Here is a 26984-nt window from a genome sequence, read left to right as displayed (position 1 = left end):
TAAAAGACAGCACTTTCACCTAATCTTCCGGTCTGCAGTTATATTAAGTGTACATCAAGGACATGTAAAAAATAATAATTCCACAACAGTCTGAGACTAAACTAAATTTTTGCAAAGACAGACAAAAATTGGTGTCCAACGGTGTAACAGAAATACAAATGAAACCTAGTCAATTTCAAAACCACACCATCAAACGTCAACTTTAGACACTGCCGTTGTTTGTAGTGTTGCACTTTCCTGACTTCTGTACCTTTGGGTCATGTATCCCTGACAGTTGTTCGTAGGTCTTCTCCCCGACCATGACGGCAGCTAGATTAGCAGTGTAGGTGGACAGGCAGAACAGACAGAAGATGGCCCAGAGGTTCATTAGCAGGCGGCCTGTCCAGCACTTTGGCGGCTTGATGGCCACCGTTCTCCCGAAGAGAATGGCGTAGCACACGTTTAGAGCTGAGGAGAAGGAGAACACCCGGTCGCGGTTGCGTCCACGTGGCGTCATACCAAACGGGCTGAACCACTCATACAGGGTGAGGAAGATGGCGGTGACGTGGAGGGAGACAAAGATGCCAAGCCACATGGACCAGTGGAGAGGCCACATGAAGGCACCAATGGGTGCAGCTGTGTCGCGAGTACGAACCTAGGCAGAGGCGGGGACGGGAAGGGGTGACACAGGATTGGAAAACTTTCATAACTCTGATAGTATAAAAGTATTAGTGTTATAAGATATTTTACAGGCTTCAGTGGGGTTAGGCCTGGACAATCAAAAAAAACAAAACAGGTGTGGATGGAAATCAGAGAGTATTTACGTCTGGTATATACAGGATTACCTTTTTGTTGTGTTATATGCCATGGCTGTTTCAGCGTCTGTTGTTTCAAGGTTTTTTACTCATAAGAAATTCAGTAAATTAGATGAATGTTATATATAGGCTTGTTTCACCAATCGGGCTAGGAACTGAAACAGTCTCATGAAACGTCACGGAAGCATAATGAAGTAATACGAAAGGCTAGATACGAATAAACAAAAAAACGTTCACACAGGGAAGCTACAAATTCAGAAGCCTGGCATTGACTCAACAAACATTTCTTTCATAATCCAACGGAGTACTGGTTTCAAATGCAAATCTACTGGTAGAGGGGCCGTTTGAGACACTGGTGTTGACTGGTGTGGTAGAGAGAGATACTTACAGATAAAGGGGCAAAATATACTGTAGATAAGACAAGAAACATCTATTCTAAATAAATCAGAACATCTCCCACTGTAGTGCAATGTTAAGAGGAACAGAGGGGAGAGTGATTACCTGTCAGTTGGGGAGACTAGGTATAGTAATTGTAGTAATAGGGTCACCCACATAGCTGTACACTCACCAGTCTAGACCCATATGGGGAATTGCATCAGAATCCAATAACGTAGAGCTTGCAGTTATAAAACACTGCCATATTGATACTGACCAGCAGCATACCAAGCAGGGAGAGTTGAGATGGGGTCATTGACAGAGAGCGGTGAAGCGTCGGGGGCCACAGAGTAACAGAGGTAAGATATATAAAAAGTGTAAAGAAAAAAAGATCTGTATAAAATGAGGAATAAAAGAAGTGCAGGAGAGGAAGAGCGAGAGAGCAGTACTGACCAGTATTCCCAGGCTGGTGGAGAAGAAGGGCGAGGTGAAGTCAATGACTTGGCTTCTGGCTGAATTGATGCTAAAAGATGTCACTGCCAGATGGGCAGCGCCACTGAGCAGATCACCCACCAATCCGGTCCAGCGACCATTCTTGAACCCCCCGTACTTCCCATCGCCTACAATATAGAGGTCGAAAGTGAAGCCCATGTCCTCTGCCAGCTTCTCCAGCAGGTCAATGCAGTAACCATAACAACACTTCTTCAGGTCTGTGGGAACAGAATCGTTGCGCCCCGCAAGGTTCTGGAAAAATCCTTTCAAAACCGATGACTCATTGGTGAGCGGGTCGAGGCACAGCTGGCCCGCGGGACACAACCCATCCCCGTCCACCTCTCGGGTGAATACAAACGGGTGCTCCACCAACGTCACCACCCGCATGTGCAGCCGCGTGGATCGGCGCCAGTCTCCTCCACCTCCAGGTCCCTGAAAGCTTGGCCAGGCCCGCTGGTCCATCAGAACGTCCCCCCTGTGCCAGCGTCCCAGGCGGGTCCAGGTTGGCTGGCCTAGGGGGTCCAGCTGGAGGGACCAGATGTAGTGATGGGCCTCTGAGATGACATTCTGGCTGTGAGTGTCTCTAGATATAAAACCGGTCTGGCCCTCAAATGATGTGTTGGATAGAAATCTGAGGGGAATGAAGGGAAAGAGAAAAAAAATAAATGACTGAGGAGAGGTTGAAGGAGGATGAGCAAGAAACAGGATAGCAGAAGAGTTAGAGGAGGAGAGATCATTTTTAGTCTTTGCATAATTTAAGTTGACCTATACACACAGTATATCAGTATAGGGTTTCCTTCCTTGCAGGTGGGTGCTATAACTAAAAGAAACTGTGGACAATAGTCAGGAGTATGAAAAGAAAACCAAAATTGAGTTAGATGTTTTAATTGTTAAATTAATTAAATTTAATGTGTGGTGTGGTTACAACTGTAGTTTGAAGTTTGAAATTGCTTTCTTGCTTATATTATGAAGAAGTTGTAGGACATCAAACTGAAATGGGTTTAAGCATTCAAAGTTTTGTCACTATTCTCTGTGGAAAGAAAACTCATCAAAGCCACGTGTTTTTGATGACACATCTATCCACCGCAGCCCGCTCCCTGAGAGGCTTTGCTGTGCTGTGACAACATCACACTAATTCCGGCTTTTGTACATGTAGAAACATGTCTTGACAAAATCGCGCTACACTACTTCGGACTTTTGTACACGTAAAAATATGTCCTTGCAGACATTTAAACACAAACAAAAACAGCTAATGCGGCAGTTTTGCTTAAAATTCAGAGTATGGTTGACAAAATCTGAAATTTCATTACCCTCCCACTGTACTTAAGGTGAAGATCTTCTTGAATGAAATGATTTTGTCTTGTATCGATGTATACAGCATATCTTATTTATGCAGGCAGAAAGCTAACGTGTCAAGTGAACTGCAAGATGCACATCTGCTTAAGAAGTTTTCTGCTGGCTTGCTTTTTTTTGTACAATTGCCAATAAGAAAAACACCTTTTCCAGAAACTTTAGGATTCCTGTAGCTGGGATTTACAGGCTTAAATGTACGATTATATTTTACCCTTGGATGGTTTATACAAAAATCCCAATTTAAGGGTGTAACACCAGCACCGGAGAGGTGTATTATCTAGGTGTCCTCAGTGGCTGTCTGCAGTTTGTGTGTGTGTGTGTGTGTGTGTGTGTGTGTGTGTGTGTGTGTGTGTGTGTGTGTGTGTGTGTGTGTGACAGGATAAGAAGACAGACCATGGTCCAGTGATTACGCCATCTCTTTCACTGAGCCATGCTACTGGCTGTCTGAGAGTGTCAGATACCGGAGCAGACACACACACACGCAAACGCAAACACACACACACACACACACAAACACACACACACACACACACACACACACACACACACACACACACACACACACACACACACACACAACACAACACAACACAACACAGAAAAACACAACCTCACACTGGAATGGATATGTTTGGATGTAAGAAAGAAAGCAGGCATCCATACTGTGCAAGGAGATTCACACCTCTCAATGACTTCAGGAGGTAGTGACGTAAATTATGTGACCTTTTAGATATGTCTCTTTCATGTCACCTTGCTCACAGTTTAAAAAAAACCTTTTCCGCCACCTTTTCTACTTTCCTACATCTTTAACTGGTGGTAAGTCAACCTGACAGCTCAACCAGTGTGTCTGAAGGTCAGTGTCTTCACTGCGGCTTGTAGATGTTAAGCTACTTGGGGAGTGTCTCTTTTATCTCGTACATAATGGAAGTGACATGCTCTGTAACTCTGTAACATGTTCAAGGTAAAATGTCACATTGACTTAAAAGGGAACATATTGTACTAGTTAATATTTCGTGTTTAGTCAAGACAGCAATACGATTTTAGTGTGTATTATTGTTGGAATGTGAAGTGACAGACGGTTTCAGACTAGCAGGGTATGTCTGCAGAGTGGAGTCCTAATAGAGGAGCTGAGTTTCATGATTTTGCCTGCAGCTGAAAGCCACATCTTAGAAAGTCAGCAATGCTCTCTTTCACTCAAAGGTCACTCCAACATTGCTCTATCCCACTAGTGTAACAAACATGACATGCTACAACAAACAATAATAGAAATGTAAAGTGAAAAAAGATAAGTGCTGTGAGTGTACATGTGGATTTTCTCATGGAGCTTTTTTTAAGGGATTTGATGGACCATTTTCTGTCATGCATGAATGAGCAGCCAGCAGGGAGCAGCGAGTAGAAAACCCTGCAGAGTGGAGTGACTACACTGACTGTGGAGCAGTAATTGCTGCCACTCCAGTCACATAATCAGAACTCCAGGGTACTCATTACAACCGGGCTCAATCCTTATTGGCTCCACAGACATCGATGAACTATTGATTTGCTCTAATCAGACCGGTTTGCAGTGGCCGGACTGACACACCCACAGGACTGCTGTGCCTGTGATGACGTAGAATGTTTGTGAAGTCAGGTATGGTCTAGAAACCAGAACATTGCAATACCTTCGCAGTCTGGAGTCAATTATTTCCTGTTCTAAAGTATTATTTTCCAGTAGTGGAATGTAACTACACATTTACATTTATGAGGTGCTTGAACTTTACTTGAGTATTACCATTTTATACTTCTACTTCGCTACAATAGGGAAATACTCTACTTTTACTCAACTGCATCATTTTGACAGTTATAGTTGCTAATAACTTAACACATTTAGATTTAAAGACAAAGGACATTTTTCTGCACCATGTACTCTTGATGCACAATATGTCATTTTCTGTTGCTAGGGGTCTCTCAATCAAAACAACAACAAAAGACGGAGCAATGGCATCATTGCAGTCAGTTAGGATTCCTGCAGTTTGCCTCATTCAGGAGGTCTTTTACAGCCTGCCGAATTATCCGCAGAGGTCTCCTCCTGTCCAAAACAAATGGATCCAGTGAAAAGACCTAGTTTCATGTTAAAAATCAGTGTTTCTCCATTGATTTGTGGCACTTCGGGGGATGATCTGGAACCGAGCTGCCATTAACCTTTGCTCAGCTGGTCAATGATTTAAAATCCTTCATCCAGTTAAAATATATAGTTGAAAACGACCAAGATCTATAAAGTCTATTGTACAAATGTGGCTGACAACTGGGTAAAAAGTAAATTTATGACTTCTGGCAGACAACCAGACCTATACGCAAATGAGATATGATATCACTGACAGGCGACGGCGACCAAATAACAAGGACCATGTCTTTTAATGAAATGACAGATTTCTCTGGGTTTTAACATTGTTGGAAACATTTGGGATACTGTAAGTACACAACTCAATACAATATATAACATTGGTCTAGTCGTTTTTATACATTTGAATGTGGAAAAGTTACATATTATATCTTTAAGTACATTTTGCAATTAATACTTATGTGCTTTAAATAAAATGTTTAATAAAAGGACAAAATACAGGAGTATTTTTACAGTCTGGTCGTGCTGCTTTTACTTCGCGAAAGAATCTGAATACTTCCTTCGCTCTCGGTTTGGTATGGTGCGTGGCGGAGGACGGAACAAAACCGGAATGCAGCAGAGACGTGCCCAGTGGAGAATCGGGGTTATGGTCTTCAAGTTTTTACAGTTTTTTTCGATCGCTAAACGACAGTGGGCACAACTGGAGTCACATGTGCAAAACTCTAACTACAGTCTGCACAGCAGCAGTTCATGTGAAGCAAACTCTAGTTCGTTTTTCATTGCTTGAACACAGTTTTCAAAACTCTACACACTTATCCCATGACTTTAACCACAACGTGCACAACACTGTAGATTTACAGCACTTTGTTCAAATGAAAACACACTGCTGTCAAAACTGTTAACCACGCATTCAAAACAGAATAGATTTCAGTCTGGTGCCTATCAAACACTGCTGATTGCAATTTTAGCTGAAAGCCTAAGTAGGTGTCTTGTTGTAGACTAGTTAGTGAACATATATGGTATTTATACAGAGAAAGCTCAGAAAGCCTTTTTTGTATACAAACACCAAATAAGAATGAAACAATTATACACTGTACCGTTTGAGAGAAACAGGTAAAAGAGCAAAGATACCAATATATCCAGGTAAGATGTCTGAGGTTATGTACACAGCTATAAAAAAAAGTGAAAAACACTATCTTTACAATAGTAAATCTGTGTTCTTACCGTTTTTCAGAAAGTAATGGAGGTGAAAGCAATAGAAACACCACATTTGTTAGTATTTAGAGATGATGCAGACATCCAATGTGATGAAGAAAACTTGCCACATGATGCTGGAGAGAGGCAGAATTAGTCACACTATTCTTTGTTACTGTTACATATGTACCTTTAGTTTTTTTCCCAGTAATTCCATAAATTACTAGAGATAAAATTATATATTGAAGAAAACTGCTGATTTTCATTATTCTTGTTTACCTTACGTAAAATTGGTATATTATACAATCTATATCTTTTCCTTAAACTATTGAGTAGTGTCAAGTCACTCAAATTGTTCAAACTGTAAAGATGAAAAAGTTTGTAATTTCTGTATTGGTGTTTGACGCTAGTGTTTTTACTCTCAGTGTGTTCTGAGTGACAGTGTGTGTTATCTCAGTGAGGCTTGTGCACAGTGTTTGGCTGCACTGAGTCTGTTTTGCAGGTGATGTGAACTGTTTAGCTCAGGTGACTGTTGGTAGTGGAGACTGTAATTTGAGTTTTGCACATGTGACTCCAGTTGTGCCCACTGTCGTTTAGCAATCGGAAAAAACTGTAAGTCAAAAAGTTTTTTGTCCAGCAAGCTGATGACTCATGCAAGGACGGGTGCGTGTTGGATACATTGTCAGGGTCTTTTTGTCAGGGTTGATGACTGTCAAACAAGACATTGACTTCCTCTACATCTGCTACAGCACCTCATACTCTCTAAATAAAAACAACACTGACATGATTCATCCCCCCCGCCTCCCACAAATGGAGAAATGGTGGCGAGTGACGTCTGAGTGAATCACATCTATTACACAGCGACACTAACTTAATGTCATGTCTGCCTCGTGTTCTTTTCTCAAGATTCACCCAACAAAAGATTTTGAGCTTAAAGCAGGGTATAACCATAAAAGTTGCGTTTATGTTCAGGTCACTGGACATGTAAAAGGGGGAGTGAGCAAAAAAGCAAGCTGAGGAAAATGGATGGAAGAACACTCAAATTTTCCTATCTTATATGGCTTGCAAAATATAAATCAACAACATTAAAGATATAAAACAAAAATATACAGAAATAAGCAAATGCCGCTGCCTTTTTAGCAGCATAAAAAGTGTCTGCCAAAAGGCATCTCATCGTGTAAAACCAATTCTCCCTGAAGAAAACTTGAAATATGTAAACCTCAAAGGGAACATTTCTTATATAGCATTTTCTATCTTTATAGCTCAGCTGACAGACAAATCAGGGTACTTAGCTGTAGCGGGTATGCATCACTTTAAAATGATTTTTATCACGAAAGATTGTCTTTGGTGGGGAAAAAAAAGAATAAGATAAGCTTATGACATTTATTCTGGCTATATCTTATCTGTTAATACAGGACTTTTGCCCCCTGGAGTTTATCTGTGTCTGCATCTCCAGGGGTTATTTACAGTATTTACATGAAAATGTCTTTCTCTTGTTATTTTCTCACTCTGTGTCTCTCTTCTTTTACTGCACCCTGCTTTTTCCTCTTCCCCTGCTTTGTTATCACATCTTTTGCCACCTACCCAGTAATTCTCCTCCCTCAGCTTCTCAGTCTGTCGGGCAATCCTTATCAGTGCCTCTCATAGGCTTATACACACTATAAATAGGCTGCAGATACTTTGGAATAGCACTGTGTTGTTTTTCTACCCTTTCAATAGGAGCATAACTATACTATACACACATCACTTGTAGGTGTAAGTCTACCACCATGTACACTGATATTTATCTGGCAAAATGTTACTAAATAATGGTTACCACAATTTAAATATTTGTCATTATCTAGGATATTTGTTTTTTCAGGTGTGAAATGAAAAAATACACAATAAATCCAATTAACCACAATGCAACTTCAAAGGCTTGGATTTCTATCTCCATATTCCTTGACTATGGAAGCTGGTCCTGAAGGCTACTCTTAGAGTGTAGGCTAACGTTGGCGGCTTATGCTCTATTGAATATAACTTTAAACTCCAGCAATCACAGCCACATTCGTTATCAGGGTTAACAATTTTAGGTTCACCAAAGACAAGTGAAACATACAGTACTTTCCATTTTTCACAAACCCTACTGTTTTTGTATTTGAGACTAGATTCTACCCATGCAAAAGCACAGTGCACCAGAAGTATCCAAAGAGCACCTATATGTGAACACCAGAGAAACCCAGCAGCTACTTCATTGTCTTCGAGTGAAACATACTGTTCAAAAATACGTACAGCTTACAGAATTAATTAGAATGAAATGAACAATGCAATGTTTTTTTATGTCCATGTCTTCTAGATGTGTTCATCAACTAGTGAGGATGAAGATATTTTTGCCTGCAACATAAAGCTACAAATAAATGACACAAAAATACAAAATGCTCGCCTAGGAATATTCATATCTGCAGGTAAACAGTTATGCAATCTAAGACTTTTATTGTGAAAGGTAAGAACAGATGGAGTGGATCTGGTATGCTCTGCCTTTGTCAAGATGAAAAGAACCAAAGTTTGTCATCTTGAATGGCTCTGGGTTCGGACTATGTACCTCTGTGTTGTTGTATGTGTTATTAAAAAGATTACCTCACTTTATCACGTAATATTCACAGTCTGTGTGAAAGTACTTATGACAAAAACAAAAGAAAATATATTGACATGCAAATTACTTTACTACAAAAAAAAAACACCCCTGGTGTGTAAAGGCCTTTATTCTCAATTTTGTAAGCATAATAAATATAGCCATGAAGTGCATATTTAACTTGTTTTCAAAAAAGACAGCTGGAAACATTAAAATGTCACCTAGAGGTAGCGTTTTCAACCTACTCATGAAGCTAACGTTAGCTTAGCTAAGCTATGAATGAGACGTCTTCTTTTGTCTACCCTCCTTTGAGGAGCATAAAAACCTAATTTAGATCCCTGTTAGAATTTTATATCCTAACATAAAACTGATTTTGACATTTACTTTGAAAGGCAGGACATTTTTGCCTGATTATTGCATTTAAGTATTATGTAATTGTAGTTTCTAAGAGACACGGTTGATTAAAAATAGTCTTTGCCAAACAGGACACAGAGTTCCTGGAAATGTGCCATCACTGTGCTGCACCATATACTCCAGTGTCCCTTATGGGCTATTTTATAAATATAATGGTAAGTGATGCACCTTGAATGATTTTCCCCATAGGGCCAACTGAATGAATGACCAAAAAAAGGGCAGCTCTCAGAGTGCTCACTTAATGGAACCTAATGATAAATAAATTTAAAAAAAGAAAATCTGGGTTGTGGCCATCAGGATGAGCATGGTACAACCTGATGGAGGCCTGAGAAAGCAAATGGAGAGAGGAATGAAAGTAATAACAAACGAATCAATTAGCGAAGCAGAAAAGCCAGCAATAAGTGATTGACCCTGCTGAAAATAAATAGAGATGAATTAATCATCTGATTTCTCCTAATGGAATCCTAATCTTTCTACATTATTAGATTAGTTTTGCTTTATTTGTCATTCATACCATACATTATTTATGTCAGCATATTTATTTATTCTATAAATATTCTAATCATGCAGAGGAAAATTGATCTTGGGACATTTTACATTTTTCGTCAGAAGTAAAAACTGGCAGGATTCCTCTAAAACACTTTCCATTTCAAAAAATCTAACTTTCCTTCAGGCCCCTTTTACACAGCAGCCAAACATGACACCTCAACTGGCTGATTAGCTCTCCCTTTCCTGAAGCAATTTCCCTGAAATTGAGCAAAGTGAAATTGGGAAATTGCAATTAGCAATTTCAGATGAGAGCTCTTGCATACACACATACATGTGTTTTCACTAAACATTTCAAATATTAAATGATTACATATTTAAAGAAAAATCACATAGAAAGTATAAAGCATGTAATGTTGGTGAGTTCAACTTCTGCAGTGAGCTCTGAAGGGGACATTTTATGTTTTACTCCTAAATTAGGATTTGCCACATACTTTATGGAGAAAGAAAAGAAAAAAATAACAGCCACAGGACAAGTTGAAGTAGTGCCAACCTACTTTGTGTTAATTACGGCGGTTCTGGTTCACATGATCATCTTTTTCATTAAGTCTGAAACGACAGGAGTTGTTAACAACATGGTCTGGTGCATCTTGATGAATGAGGAACACACACTTATTTAACCTCTAATTACTATCTGATTCTATATGAAATTTCCCAGTGAACCCCTCATTCATTACATATTAATCATCCATGCGAAAGTCCCTAATCTGACACCTGCTCGCCTGTTTTATCGCATAGCTTGGAGGAAAACATCTGGGTAAATATCTGGCCAAATGTTCATCTTATTCAGGTTTTTGCTCTTCAACTTGCCATTTATCTTTGTGCAGTGCGGATTAGGTTGTACAAATTAATTAGGCCATGATCTTGATTGCTTTATTATTTTTTATTTATGTGGCTACTTATCTTTTTAGCTTTTAGCGTCTTTTGTGGCATTCAAGATTTTACTTTGTTAATCTGTTTTACTTATGTGTTTTATCACTATACAAATAGAGTAAAATAAAACTTCAACATTTTCAAGCAGCTGTTAAATGTGTGGATGTTTCTACAATACCTCACCTGCCATAATCCTCTACATACAGTTATCTGATGACAAACACCTCTATACATCATCAGCTATTTCCCACTGTGAATGGTTTATTGCTTGGCCAGCAACTCTGCTGCAACCATAAGTCCATAATAATCATGCAATAGATTTCCTGGAGGGTTTCAATGTTGAGCTCGAGAAGCGCCAAAGCTTCTCTGTTGCTCATCTGTCACACACTCTCTGGCTTCAACACTATTGACAACACTTCCCTTCCAGGTCAGCCCATGCACCAAGCACCTGGTGCCACAGCCATAACACCGAACCGAATGGGAGTCCCCTCACTGCAACAGAAATGTCTAAAATGACTGAAAGTGACAGCAGGTTTTTCAAGGGTGTAACATGTTGGTCTCAAGATAGTCTTTGCCAGACCTTCCTCCACAGCGCTGCGGAGGAGGGTTTAACTAGTCCAAAAAGCACTCCGGGATGGGAGAAAAACGTGCCGTGGTTTATTGGCATTTCTTTAAACCAATCACAATCGTCTTGGGCGGCGCCGGACAGAGCCACGGTGTCGCTGCAAAATAGCCTCAGGAAGGAACTTGTTTTGGTGGAACGGTCAAACTCAGATTGGACAGATAGTCTAGCTAGCTGTCTGGATTTACCCTGCAGAGATCTGAGGAGCAGTTAACCCTAGTCCTCATAAATCAACCGGAGTTTAAAATTCCAACACAAAGAAAGCGTTCGGTAATGAGTGAAAAGAGTGAAAACTGGTGGAAATTTCATCAGAAATGGAGCGATCCCGGAAGTGGAACATCAGGGATATATACGTAATGTCAATATAAATCTTAGATGATTAACTTGGTAGGAAAGAACAAACTATCAGTGCTAAATGTGAACCGAAGCATTGACAAGATTGTAAGTGTACAGATAGTTTATTAAAAATATAGATTATAAAGACATCAGTCGCATTCATGTTTACTTGCGGGAGCCATCTTGGAAACCAGTCATAACTAGTCGAAAAACGAGCGCCGTGCAAATAAGTCTGAGATTCTCATACTGTATTTGGAGGTTCCACGTTGCACGGCGTTCGACTAGTCATGACTGGTTTCCAAGATGGCTCATGCAAGTAAACATGAACGCAACTGTCTTTATAATCTATCTTTTTAATAAACTATCTGTACACTTACAATCTTGTCAATGCTTAGGGACCCTCATTATGCTAACGTTATGGTGTGGTGATATTTCAAGCTTTTTTAGTGGTATTAAATAATGATTTAATTTGAGTGTCCCTTTGCCCCAAATACTAGCATTGTAAGCTAACCAGCGGTCCGCGGTAGCCTTGTCAAAGCTCCAAACTCATTCGATTAGCATGAAAACATGTCCCGGAGAGCGACAGAGTAGGTACACATCAGTTAATAACCCCTAGGTTCGTTTTGCGCCGGAATTGCCCTTTTTTATAATACAGAGGTGAAATAGGGCATTTTAATACCCCTTCATTATACAACTTAAAAACAACTGAAAGAGGTGAACTAACATCAGTAGTATATATGTCACTGCTCTGTCATTTTAAGGTAAATATTGTATAAAAAAGTACAATAATATGCAGGTATTTATAACCTCTCTAAAAACTCCTATGCATTCTATCTGTTATTTTCCTAACTCATTCTCATCCCCAGATCCCTAGCTGAACTCAGACTTAATAAAATTAGCATTATTATGGAATCATATCAAACTTTAATGTATCCAAGCACTTCTCCGGTGTCTACATGTCAGCCCTGAAGCAACATACGCCAAAATTGCTTTCAAAATAGATAAATTCTGACTTTCAGCAACTTCCATGTGCAAATATCAGCTTCTTCCTCTGCAGAACTTGAGGACAGTCAGCTACAACTTTTCACCACACCCTTAAAACATTTATATATCTCACTGTTCTTCAGGGAGTCTGCAGCCCCTTGAGCCTTCTGTCATTGTGTGGAATATCATGACTTAAAGGGACAATTCAGCTATTTTAGACCTTATCTCCATCTATCTAAATGAGGGATATGGTGTGGAAAAAGCCTGCAGTTCTTTCCAATGTTCTCTTTATCTCTGGGGCTCAGTTGGCCACAGCTGCAAAATCTGCTCTACTTCCAGACACCAGTTACATCATTGATGTCCGGAAGAACTACAGCTACTGCAGCTTTGGTAGCTGGGGTCTCAATGCCGTTAACAAACTTCACTGATCGCAGGGCAATTTCGTGGCGTTTTTTGTCGGCCTCTGAAGGAGTGACAGCCGCCAACGAGGAGCCGGGCCAGCAGAGAGAGAGACCACTCGGGTAATACATCATGTGGAGTAGGTAATACCTGAATTATAATTATATCTTTGAGTCACTCCCCTCTGGCAGGAGGCTGAGGTCCATCAGGACCAAAACCTCATGCCACAAGAACAGTTTATTCCCATCCGCCACTAGCCTTACCAACAAGGCCTGGAACCCACCCTGACTCTCTCCACACTCCACCTCTGGCTCTAAATGCCACCGTACCTAGTCTGCTGTACTGCTCTTTTTTATTTTTATTTTTAATACATACTGTGTATGTTATACTTATATTGTTCATATTCTAATACTTTACTTTCTTAACCTTCTTCTATTTAGAGAATGTGTGACATGCACCTACAACACCAAAACAAATTCCTTGTATGTGTAATAAAACGTACTTGGCAATAAAGCTTTTCTGATTCTGACTCTGATTCTGATAAGGAATACATTTATTATTTCTTCAATGGAAAACAATAGACAAGGCTTGGAGTAATATCAAAAAACAACCTATGGCTATATTGGAGACAAGAAAAACACTGTTTCCAGCTTCTTGGTAAGCACAAGAAACACTTTAAAAAACTATAAAGCTCTTTGCACCCACAGGTCGGCTGCATTTCAAATCTGTGATACAACTGAAAAAAAAGACATGGGTGATAGGTCAGTGTATCTGACAGCTAAACTATGCTGCCTCCACGATCAGATTCAAGATTATTTTAAAAAAAGAAAAGGAAAAGGAAACCAATAAAATTGTTAGACTGCACAACAATAGGTAATAGATGATGATCACGACCTTGATTGGATTTATCTCCAATCTTTACAACCGAGAGAGCCATATATAAATTGGAAAACGAACAATATATCAACACTTGTTAATCCCTGTAGCGTGAAGGCAATGGGGCAGTCCAAACGATCTCACGGTATAACAAAAACTGAATTACAAAAGAAGGAATAACATTTCTGAGAGAATACTGCCTTCTTTCTATCTTTGCAGGTTACATACAAACAGCTGGTCATAGTATCATATATTGCTATCTAATACTAATTTTCCTGAGCTAGGCATATGGCTGACTTTTCCAAATCTCAGGTGTGTGAAACAGCTTGGATTAGACCTACTATCCAACATGGGAAGTTAAATCTCTTTCGGTGAATCCCCTGCCTTCACAGGGTCAATGACAGGGCTCTTATAATCCTGCTAAAAGATCCTGTAACACATGTTCTTCGTTCTGTGATACGTAAAACACCGTCGGACTAATCGTCACTTGCTACATCTTAAAATGAACCAAAGAAATGTAAACACAACCAGACATCTCCTCCAGGCTTTACAAGCTAATCACGTTTCAATAATTCGCTCCCCTGGGCCGATCATCTTGCTGATTCAGATGTTTTGAGGAGAATCTCGGTCGGAAAGGTCACACTCTTATGTTAATGGGATGGTGTGTGATCACACACTCTCCATCGCTCATATCTTACTGTAGCACTATAAAGTAGAGTGGCCCCGCTGCAGATTGTGGCTAAATACAATTCATTACACCTTATCATTTTACCACACTGCTGCAGTTAGTGGGTGTATGTAGTGTGCGCTCAAACACGCTGTGCATGCATGGGCCTTTCGCAGATGATTTCAAATGTGTTTCTGTAGAGGATTCCAGTCTGACATTGCAGCTGGGCTGTGACCAAACATCTGCACTATGTGAGAGAAGTACATTCTCCCAGAACGAAAGGATTATAGAGGAGACAAAGTAGAAACAGAAAGCTGAATCACATACGTAAACAACACCATGGAGGTGGGGGGGATTGTTGGTTGGCTGAATGTGGTAGGCAGCTGTTGTTGTTTGTTTTTTAGCAAAAGAAACCCATGTATGCTCCCGAGACAACTTTCCACAGCAGACAGGCAAAGTTAGCTGGTAGCTTGAGTTGGTGGGATTCCAAACAGAGCTAAAAAGACAGGTTATTGGATTTACCTGTGCCAGGTTGCCCGGAAATGAAGGCTAATGTCTCTCTGTGTCTGCTGGATGTGAACATAGCCAACTGTTTGCTAACAAGTTTGCAATATCAACGTCCTATTTCTGCTGACTCCAATTGGCCAGGTTTAAATTGCAGCTAGATCTTTAAACCATACAGAAATTTGTGGAAACTAAAAGATGCCTGGAAGACAGACAAAGTGCATCCACGTTTCTTAAACACAACAGCATGGTTTGCAAAATGGCTAACTGTGAAGCACCCATCAACATCATAAAATCGTTACATCGTCACATTATTCATGTCATTGCCTTTCATTTTATGAAAATGTGTGGGTGCAATCAGGACTTAAGCGTCTACGTGATTCCCTACCTTGACAAGTATTCCCCCGAGCTGCCGTTGCTCTGTTGTACATCCATACAGTTAGTAGTCCCAGGTATGAGTGCCAGGGCAGGATTCACTTGTGCTGCACTGCCCACCGCCCGTGCGACCAGCTCCACTGAGTCATGGACATAGTGATCCAGAGAAGGGGAACCCATGACTCCGTGTGCAAGTAGCCCCAGGGGCAACCCCTCTGTTCTCAGCTCCACCACATTCTGGCTGTCCCCCAAAACCCAGTGAAACTCTGGGAGCGCCATCCGACTGGCCAGCGTCCACAGACGCCGCACCTCGCGGATCTCGCACCCAAAGGTCACCACTGCCCTTGTGGATGAAGGTTCCCTCAGGGCATCCAGTTGCCGCATGAGAGCTTGCTGCTGGTCCGATTTAACGGAGGAGGTGGACGAAGTAGCGGAGGGAGAGAAGTAAGGCAAAGACGACGATGAGGACGATGACGCCTCTGCTCCTGTTGCGACACCTGAGGCCACTCCTGAGTGTGATGATGAAGAAGAAGGCGGTGACGAGGTTGAGGCGGTAGATGTCAGGTTGACAAGAGTGCCCAGGTGGAAGCGGGTGTTGTTCTTAATGAGGAGCAGGAAGTCGCTAATGTCCCACTCCTGACAGAGCAGAATACTGAAGTCCCACCAGCCATTCATCATCAGCAAGGTAGAGAGGAGACGGGATGGTGGGGCCTCCACTGTCCGCATCGCCAGTTGGAAATGGAGAGGATTCTGTGGGGAGATTGGAAAAAGTGGAATGGGTGAATGAGCAAGTCATTTTGACAAAGAAGGGAATTAGTGTAAAAGGGATGGACGAGATATGAGGAAAGAGTATATGGAATGGGATAGAGATGAGGGACAGTTAAATAAACAGGAGGAAAAAAAGAGAATTGAATAAGTGCGATGGGAGTGATAAACAAGTAGTGATGGGGAGGACAAAGGGCTGGCGAGGGTCAATTGGATTCCATAGAGGCAAGAGAGATAGGAGAAAAAAAACATTACATTAGAGGATGGTTCTTGGAATAAAGGTTAGAGGGAGGCAAATAGGGACAATGGAAGGATGGTGGAGGAGAAGGTTAGGTGCAACATTCAGGAAGAAAAGTGTGACAATAGGAAGAAGGGGCACCAGGAAGGAGAAATAAATGTAGTAGAGCGGAGAAGAGGAGAAAAAAGGAAGACAAAAAAAGACAGAAAGGTTATAAATCCAACAGCAGAATTACTTTCTATCTTAGAATTCAATTTGTTCCTAGAGAACAAACACAATCTGCTATATAGAATGCATTTCAGCCTCCACTTACCTTCTCCCATGAATATCATTTTTCACATCATAAGAAGTACACTACATCTATCTTTATCATCTCTCATCTTTATGTGTTCTCTATTTGTATTTTAAGCAACACTAAAACCTGAAGAAACTCAACTGGGCCTTTCACATACTGTACTTGGTCAATTCCACCTTTTATGAATTCACTTTTTAATTCACCACTGATTTGCAATTCATGAGTTCATCAGATGATTGATGAGGCCTGGGCAGATCAGTGGGTATGAGCACGGCAACGGTGCGTGATTCCCACCTGGACCAGGAATGATAAGAGATGTGGTCTCATAGTGGTGTCAGGTGCTGTGATGAAAACCATCCACCGAATGGCTAAATGCTCAAGGAAGACACTTGAATAAGAAGCTTTATTATGCTCTGTTTTATATACAAAATGCATTTCTGCAATTGCTTCGCCAAAGATATAAACGGGATGAATGTCTGTTTTTCATTATATTCTGGTCTGAGTATATAATGTTGGAATTCTGACATAAACAGGAACTCAACTACAGTAGGTAAGAGGCTTAGTACTTGCTTGCCTTGTAGTTCGGGAAATGGTCTTGCTGTCAGTGATGTTTTAAATTGGCCTTCATCGCCTTTAGAAGAGAACAACAATATATCCTGTTAAAGGGCCATGGAATTACATGTATTAACCAATTAGCCCCAGTTCATTATTCTCTATATTACTATAGACCATTTTCCAAAATATATAGTACTTTTTTAGATTAATTTCTGACTTTCCACGCTACATCTGGTTTCACTTAATTTCAATATGTTAAATCACATTTGGGAGTCTCTAAATTTGCTTCAGATATCTGATCCACAGTGAAAAGTCCATGACCTTTATTTATTTATTTGGGTCACAGTTAATGCTATCTTTATGTGAGGTAAAAAGCAGGGATCCGTTTCAGAAGTCTCCTTAGTTGCTGCATTGAGAACTATGTTATCAAAGGATCAACCCAGGAGACAAATAATAAGCAAAAGTTGACACTGAAAATGTGATCATGTGCAGAACCCCATGGCAATAATGTAACAAAGTGTTACAAAGCTATTACAAAGTGTAATTCTTAATACTTTTGATATTAACTATGGAGGAAATGAGGAACCCAGCAAACATTATGCTGACTCTGTCCGATGTTTTAGTCATCTTTGATGTACGCTGGTCAACCTCGATGCTAGAATGTCAGCGAACCAGTCTCAACCTAGCGTAAGCATGAGCAGAGGTGGTGGGCGGGGCCATGCCAGAGCCACAATTTCTCAAAGAGGGAGAAATAGTAGATGTGCTCCCAGCGCCTTTTCAGAGTTTTTATGTTTTACTTTTATGTGGGTCAAACCATGTTAAACACTAAATATTAACCATAACAGTGTATTTTCTTTTTACAGTACATACTTTAAAACATGTCTGATGACTAAACCAAGTCAAGCACTCGTTTAACTGAAACAGAGGTCTGTAAGGTTGGACATTAATCTTAAAAAATATTGTTTTCTATGTGAAATGGTTGTAAAATATGGATGATTTGTAGGTCATTGGACTCCACTGACTCCCTCAGTGCCTTTATGATCAGACCAGTGCAAACCCACTTTACTCTACACATACTGTGCACTGCTCCTACAGCATTATAATAAGCCAGAAGATCAGAGCTGATGCATTTCAAAGTTGACACAGTCATCCCTGTAATATTGAGCTGCCAGATCTGCTTCAGTGCACTCTGGCATACTGTACCCAACAAACCATCCACCCAGGCAATCAGTCTGTCATGCACTTGCTTGCACTTGCGCACAGAACCACACTTAAAAGGCCTCTCTGCAACTCTGTTTAATTGACTTTATAACTTTTACACAAGCTTTGCACTAAAATTCCATTAGATTAATCTATTGGTTAATTTCACTTATCCCATTATTCACTCTACCCAATTGGCATGCAAATAAGATAATAATTATTCGTCTGCTCATTGCATCCACACTGATGGATTATTGCTGCAACAAAAGCAGCAAAAAAAGCAGTGCTACGTGTTTTATTTCAGTTTTGGAGGCCTTGTTTCAGGAAAATAAATGGTAATGCAGTCCACAGGGCATCATACTTTCACCTCCTTTCATCCCCCAGGAGGATTGGAGGATTTATTCACAGCTTCGGCACTTTTGCTCTCTGATCACCATAAATCTGTAACCTTGTCTTTGTTCCTCATGTAAATAAACAAGAGGAAATTTGCTAGGAAGTGCGGCTGCCTGCTCTCTCATGTAAGTACAGAGATCTGGTGCTTTCCTACGCACTGGGAAATCCCAGATTTGTTGTCCCCGTGCTCTCTTTTATCAGTCTTCTCTCTTCAGAAATCCGTTTTTTCTGTGACTTCCCTAGCCAAAAATACATTTTCTCTGAGTTTTTATGTGTAAAAAAAAAACTTGCAAGCCTTGCTGTATGGTAAAACTGCATAGACTGGCAGAATCATGAGCCAGTAGACAAATCAAATAAACAAGTAATGAATTGGCATTGATCTTTCCTTGATTAGATGATACATTGTGGGGAAAGTGTGAAAACGGATTAAAATGGGTTTCTGGTACTTTTCTGTTTTCAAGACGTTTTCTTTAATAAACATATAAACACTGTCCCGTCCTTGCAATAATTTACAAAAGACTGATGATTTAGCAAAAAACACAGTATCTTTTCAAATTTTAGGGTACATACCTACCCATAGCTCCTATCCTTTCATCCTACTTGCCTCCTTATGTCACTGCCAGCTATATGTATGAAGGGACAATTAGAAACGCCAATAACTCTCTCAGCAAAGCCCTATCATTCATCTGCTAATTACTCCAACATCCTAATCAGCATAATGTACACATTTACCAGCATCTAACTAAAAAGAAAATCCCAGGCTTACTTTGTGTAATTGTGCAAACAAGTGTTTTCTTTTCTTTTCTCAGTAAAAACATGCATTCCATAAATACCACCCTTCCATAACAGAGCCCCTTGGACTAAACTAACTGTCGGGTATATGAGAAGTATGTGATAGCTCACATATTTACACACTTCTAAAACACAGAGGTTGGACAAAATTATTATTATTATTAAATAGGACTTTACTTAGTGGTAAGTCGTTATTGCAAACACTGCAAAGACAGATGGGTCAAGTTAAGTTGCATACCAAGTAGAAGTATCATCAATACCTATGATTGTTGGTAAGTTTGAATGTGCGGTTGTTGTCCATTTCAATCAGTGCAGCTGTTCTGAGGATCGATTCAGACTTTTTGGGGTTGTCAGTGATTTAGAGCTCACAAATTAACAGTGTTGGGCAAGTTACTTCCAAAATGTAATACATTATAGATTACTAGTTACTGTCATTTGAGAGTAATTAGTTATATTACAATATTACTGTCTCTGAATTGTAATGCGTTACACTACTTTTGAATTACTTTTGAGTTACTTTCACCAAAATAAAAGCAGAAGTTTGACTTGGCAGCTAGCTTGTGAATTTCACCACTGGATCAATAAAGTCTCATCTTTATCCACTTTAATACATCATAGATTATTCATAATATTTTGTATAATTAATATGAATATGCAAAGTAACTAAAGCTATAAAAAATAGATAAGTAAAACGTACAATAGGCAAGTAGGAGAAAATGAAAATACTCAATTAAAAGTATCTTACGGTTGTATTGAAGTACGGCATTGTTGTAAAATGTTTGTTTAAAGCACTTGAATAAGAAATTCATGTTGTTTAGTTTAAAACAGTCTAAAGGAAATTGTCAATTATAGTGTGATTAAAACTCACTAGTTACATTATTTACAGTACCTGATATACAGCTGATATGTGAAAAGGTACACAACCTTATTTGTTTAACAGTAATTTAGTTTTACTGCGAACCGTCACAGGAAGTGCTTTTATTTTGAAGTAGGCTACACGGAAGTTGTCGGTTGTGTACCTTGTGTACTCTTGCTAGTTTACTGAGATGTAACTGTTATGCATGTTGTTGATGCAACAAATACTGTCTATGGATGCAACCTATGGATGCAACATGTCCGTCAAGCTAAGTTGCTCACTTTCTTGTTTGTAAAACTGCAACTGTAATAATTATTACCGTTCATGACAGCAACATATTGAACAGTAAATGGTCACAATAAAAGACAAGCGTTTTTGGTCGCCAAGCCATTCCACTACAGAGTTACTCTCCACGGCTGATAAACTGCAATGATTTACGTGTAACAACCTAAACATTAATTCCCGACATGTTTAAATCTGTCAGCGGCTCGGACACACTGCTGTCCGAGCTGACGTACCGTCACCTGTTGGGACACAGATGTTATGAAATACGGCTTTTTTTTCCTGTGAACAAATGCTTTGCGGTGTTGGGAAATTCTTAAAAAATGTTGCGTTAAAATGCGTTGTAACTCGCGTTACTGAGATTGTAACGGGTAATAATATTACCGAAATTTAATTAGTAATGCGTTATATTACTGCGTTACAGCAAAAAGGAATACATTACTGTAATTGCGTTACTTTTGTAACGCGTTACTCCCAACACTGCAAATTAAAAGGGTGATTATGATAGTTCAGAACAGAAAAATACTCTGCACATCCATAAAATGAGACCGGTGCGTCGGAGCGCGACGAGTAAATCAAAAGTTGCAAGGAAACTGCACAATGTCTAACTTGCAACATTTCGGTGCTACACCTGCTTTGCCTGATGAAGGTGTAGTACCGAAACTTTACCAGCTATTCAGTTTTCCGTTGCAAGATATACAGTGTGCAGGACTTTCTTTGCAACTTTTGATTAAGATAGTTGACATTGACAAATTCTGCTAAGTGGCATTTTATATAACCCATTTGTGAGACTGTGTTAGTAACTGTGATGAAGTAGTTCCAAAGCCAACGACATATTTACACTTTGTCGACTCATTTCTCTGCACATTCTGCAACAATTGGCTTCCTTCTGTCTTGCTTAAAACATGTTCAGACTGCCATATAGTTACACTAATGAAGTTTCTAGTCCAGTCCAGTACAGCACCACTAACTACAGCCCCTACAAATTGCTATACGTATAATCAACACCTGTTTGATACTGTCAGCAAAAGCTGAACAAGACAAGTTTAGCAAAATCACATTTACTGTAGATTGTACAGATCAGAATCAGAATCATTTATTTGTCATTGCAAAGCATTGTCACAATGAAATTGAAGTGCTACTCCTTCTGGTGCCTAGAAGTATACATTCATACGCACACGCCATACCCTTCCACAAACCATACCTTCACATACACATAATGGGACAGGTGCTTTAGTGCATAGTAGTATACTCATACACTTACTCACGCCATACTCTCACACCAAAAATATATATTTTTTTTAAAAGATCACAGTACTGGAAAAGTGCAAATGCAGTGCAAAACAGGCAATATAATCATTTAGCATGATAAAGTCCTATTTCTGTAATTGAATGTTTAGAGTTGTGATGGTTGTGGAGAAAAACTGTCTCTGAACCTGGATGTGCAGCCAATGATACAAATGGTAAAGATTTATCTAATGAACTGGCAACATGGTGTAAACATCTGTAATTTACATTGCACATATTCCACATATAGATCTGTACATATGCCCTTCGACATATGGGAATATCTGCAACATATTTTAATTTTAATGCAAAGAGCACACTTTTGTACATAATTGGATTAAGTAGCAAACGATATTTGCATATATGCTTTACCTGTCTGTGAAGATGCTGTATCTTAATTTCACACAAGCTCTAGTGTTGTGGGCCCAGCACGGGATACATTTCCACATTACCACTAGGTCCTCTTATCAGTGACAACTGGTCTTTAATCTCAAAAAGTTTCATTTCCATGGGACTTTCCCTGTCCCTGGTCTTTTATATGCTAAATTCTCAACCCTTTGCTGCTTCCAAAGCCTCTCACCACCTATTCCCAACCCAATCCTAGTCCCTTTACTCTGAGGTCACTTTATATGTTGGTCCATGAACTCAATTTTCTCATGCAGTCTCATCATTTTGACACTTACATAACATACTGTAATGAGGGCAGGATCCAATATCAAAAGGTTGCTCACTGGTTCAGCATATTATCCACGTTTTAACAGTGAACTTTGTTTAACCTAAACTATAAGCTTTGTTAGTAAAGAAATAAGGCAAAGGTCAGACATGGTCACCAAATAAACCCTAATTAGATCCTCTCAAAATGTTCAAAAAGTTTCACAATTTGAAAAACTCTGTTTCTGTTTTAGCCAAACAAGATTGAGTCAGAGGGGAGTTAAGCCATCTCTCAGAAGTCACACATGAGTTCAGCATAATCTGTTTGTATGACTGTCTATTGCCAAGTGCATCTTTCTGCCTGTTCATCCATCCATCCATCCATCTACCCATCCATCCATCAATTACTGTAATCAATCTTTGTTGGTTTGTCTACTCTATCTATACCTACTATTTCATTTGTAAGAACCAGTTTGGACTTCAAACACCTGCTTACAACAAAAATGCTTCCTTGTGCACAGAGCAGGAAGATATTACCCTATAAAACACACACACACACACACACACACACACACACACACACACACACACACACACACACACACACACACACACACACACACACACATTGCTATAGCTCAGTAGGTGGCAAGTGTCCCAGAACCTTTCAGTCTAACTAATGATACGGATGTGTGTGTTTGTTTGTGTGTGTGTGTGTGTGTGTGTGTGTGTGTGTAAAACAATGATACTCTATGCCCCTCCCAGGAAGGTTGTGCGTGGAAAGTCAAAAACACACACACTCTAACTGCTAGTCAGTACTCATTGATATATACAATAACTGCCCTTTTAGTGCAACCTAATTGAAGAGATTTACAGTGTATAGTTTAATTGCATCATGTGTGTGTGTCTAGTTGTACTGTAATTGTGAGAGAGATTTCTACCTGTACACAAAAATACACACACACACACACACACACACACACACACACACAAACACACACACACACACACACACCTCTCAGCAGGTGTCCTCTCCAGAGACTGGTTGTTAATGAACCATCCCGGGGATTAATTTAGAGTGTTTACACTTTTAAGAAATTTTCTCTCTCTTTCATTCCAGTTGCAAACTCTACAGATAATCATCAATTAGAGTATTGGACAAAAGAGTCACATTTCAGTTCAAGAAATTCACTAAGCTCACTTATGTCTTCTACCAACAGTCAAGTTGATTTTCATCAAACATGAAGATGATTTTTCCCTAACCTAAATCAAGTAGCTATAGTTGACTAACCTTTACCATAAAGCAATAAGGGAGACGGATCAGAAAATGTTATATCATTTTGGAACGATTATTAAAGGCACTGACAACAACCTATTTTTTTATTCTTTTTTTTTTCGGGGTGCTGTATATGTAGATACAGATATAGAACTCATGTACCCAACCCTACCAAGCCCTAAAATAGTTAATTTAAAAAGAAAATGCCATGTATTGTTGATTGCTCTTGATTAAAACTAAACACAGTAGTAAAAATACATTGCCACTGGTTTAAACAATTATAATGCCACTGCAGACTGTTCCTATTATTATGTTTTCCTGCCAAGTGGGTATATTGTTTAGTAAAAAGAACTGTACATTTACTAGTCTAGCCAAAGCTACAGTGAAGTATTTTAGACTACAGGTTACTACAGGTTTAGAAAACAGGTAGGAAAGAATAATTTTGATTTTGTTGTACAAGCAGTGAAATGCCTTTAAATGCCATCTGTGCACTATTCACTGTGTATTCACTGGAACAGGCCAAATGCCAAACATGTTATCCAACTTGCTCTCGCTATGGGTGTCTCTGCAAATGTGGGTTTTTCTTGTACAGACATACAGTAAAAGTCGGACAGAATCTAGTCAGAGATTTTACCAGACTGATGGTGCTTCTCTCTGCAAGCATGGGACATTGAAAGTCTTCTGATTCAGGTCTCAACATAAAGGTGTGATTATGATACGTGTTTCTGATAACTATGGATGGAGAAACCATTTATTTTTTGTAAGGAAATGAGTCAGATGAATAATGTAGATGCCAACACAACTTGAGGTTAGAGTTACAATTCCAACTAAGTTATTTCCCAACACTATACTGTTTCCACGGTGGTTAACCTCTGCTTGTGGAATGCTGAACAATGTGTGCATATATACCTCAGGGCATGTGCTACTGGGTGTACATAGCCTTCAATCTACATTTTTACTGGAAACCTTGTGTACAGTATAAAAGAAGAGAGAATGCACTCTCCTTCCTTTCTGCAAAGAGACACCCTGTACATTTTGTTGATTTCAGCACCATGGACAGAGCCTGCATGTGCTCTCACCTTGCTGCCTAATTTGGTCTCAGTTTGAAGCAACTGCAGCTTTTCTCAGACTCCCCGAGTTGATGCTTTTTGTGAAAATCAAGAACATCATCTTATGTCACAAATTGTGTCTCTATTTTATCTTAATTTGAGCCATTTAACCAGGACTGGTGAAATCAATACTGAACAAGAAAGGAAAAAAAGAAAATGTTCTGACCTTCATCTGAATACATGTCTAATAGGACGAGGAGAGGGAAAAGACCTTCAGCTAGCAGATGAATTGTTTCCCCATTCTGCCTCTGTCTAATAGCTGGGCCACTGATGGTATTTAGGTCGTATGAATCCACATTAAGACCTTTTACTCACGTCTTAAAATTGAGATGAATATATTCATGTGTAACTTAAAGTGCTTTGTATTCATTCAAGTAAAGTGTAACCATAACTTTTTACCTCACTGTGGCGCGTAAACTCCTTCTGCACAACGCTGACTACTGGCACCCGAAGCGCAAGCGAGACGAACTCCAAGTTGACGAACTCGTCCCGGTTCCGTGGAAAGGAGATCATGGCGGAAACCCCCTGCACGACCACGGTGTGACACACGCTCTCCACGAAGGACAGCGGGTCTTCGCTCTCGGGGCTGTCCGCAGAGGAGGAGGAGAACGCGGGCAGCTCGCCGAGTCCGGACCCAACGGCCATGACAAGCTCCAGGGATAAATTGTATGGCAACAATCCGGCCCGGTTGAGAGCGTCGGCCGCAAGTAGGACCGAGTCTCGGGGTGTAAACACGCGGTTCTCCCTCGAGGTGTTCTCCTCTCGCTGTCGTGCCTGGCTCTTACTCCTGCTGGATCCCCGCTGGCTATTAACGGCGCCTCTAGACCTGAGGCTTCCATATCCAGGCGCACCGGCACTTGTTATAACCTGCTTTTCCAACTCCACCCGCCGGTCTCCGCTCCCTATCAAACCTCGATCGGTGTCCCAGTCCTCAGCACTGCTGTCGGCAGGGGCGGGAAGCAAGCGAGGCTGAACGTGCAGAGCCCCGACCCGAACCGTGTGGCCGATGCGTTTCAGCACCTGGCACGGCTGCGGGTGAGAGTGAGCGCACGGCGTGAGGAAGACTAGAGCGCACAACAGTAAACATAATGGTGGCGAGACCCCGGTGCCTGCTCGAGCTGCCGGGCCATTCATCCTCCTCATCATCATCATCATCATCACCACCGTCTTCATCATCCGTGCTCCACAGCTGCACCGGATGCCCCGTCCAACCACAGAACGGCGGAACACCGGGGCCGCTCCGTTGGTCCCCCTCCCGGCCCCCTGCGTGTGGCCCTGGCGCGCCGCTCAGACCAGCTGCAGCCCCAACTCCAGCTCCGGCTCCAGCTCGCGGCAAAGTTGCGCGTTTCTCCACGGACACAGACAACAGGCTGCTGAGGCGCGAGATTAGGCACGAGCTTCGCACAAGCAAAAAATGATCCCTAAAAGTGCTGTTTTTCATCTCAAAAGATTTTCATCATTCAAGCCTTTTTGGTTATTGAACAGGTCGTAGAACCAAACGGTAATTTGTTTCATGTATTCCAGCGGCAGAGAAAAAAAAATGAAGCAGAGTGTGTAGGCAAGCCCAGGGGAGGAAATGTCGAGAAAGAAAGCTTAATGTTCATCAAACATATTCCAAAACAATGAAATCCACCACTGGAAACATCTGATGGCTTCGAATGAAAATGATCCCATTTTTTATCCAGAGCGCAGAAAACAACTCTCCGGTACTCGAGATGAAAAAAAAGAAATGTTTCCCCCTTGTTAAACAGTCGAGCAGAAGCTTTCCAGAG

The 26984-nt window shown here is 40.5% G+C and overlaps 1 protein-coding gene across 1 annotated transcript in view; it reads right to left on the bottom strand.

Moving 5' to 3' along the window:
• grin3a (glutamate receptor, ionotropic, N-methyl-D-aspartate 3A) overlaps window positions 1-26385 on the bottom strand; it is a 48729-nt gene extending 22344 nt beyond the window's left edge. Inside the window, exons 1-4 of the mRNA XM_028602215.1 lie at window positions 25612-26385; window positions 15527-16263; window positions 1623-2292; window positions 251-634 (exon numbers count right to left, since the gene is read on the bottom strand). Coding sequence (XP_028458016.1) covers window positions 251-634; window positions 1623-2292; window positions 15527-16263; window positions 25612-26385 — 2565 coding nt within the window. The remainder of the gene's footprint in view (window positions 1-250; window positions 635-1622; window positions 2293-15526; window positions 16264-25611) is intronic.
• Between the last annotated feature and the right edge of the window lie 599 nt (window positions 26386-26984).

Source organism: Perca flavescens, chromosome 16 (genome assembly GCF_004354835.1).
Source record: "Perca flavescens isolate YP-PL-M2 chromosome 16, PFLA_1.0, whole genome shotgun sequence".
In the NCBI taxonomy this organism is placed as follows: domain Eukaryota; kingdom Metazoa; phylum Chordata; class Actinopteri; order Perciformes; family Percidae; genus Perca; species Perca flavescens.
This window is presented reverse-complemented; position numbering and strand designations above follow the sequence as displayed.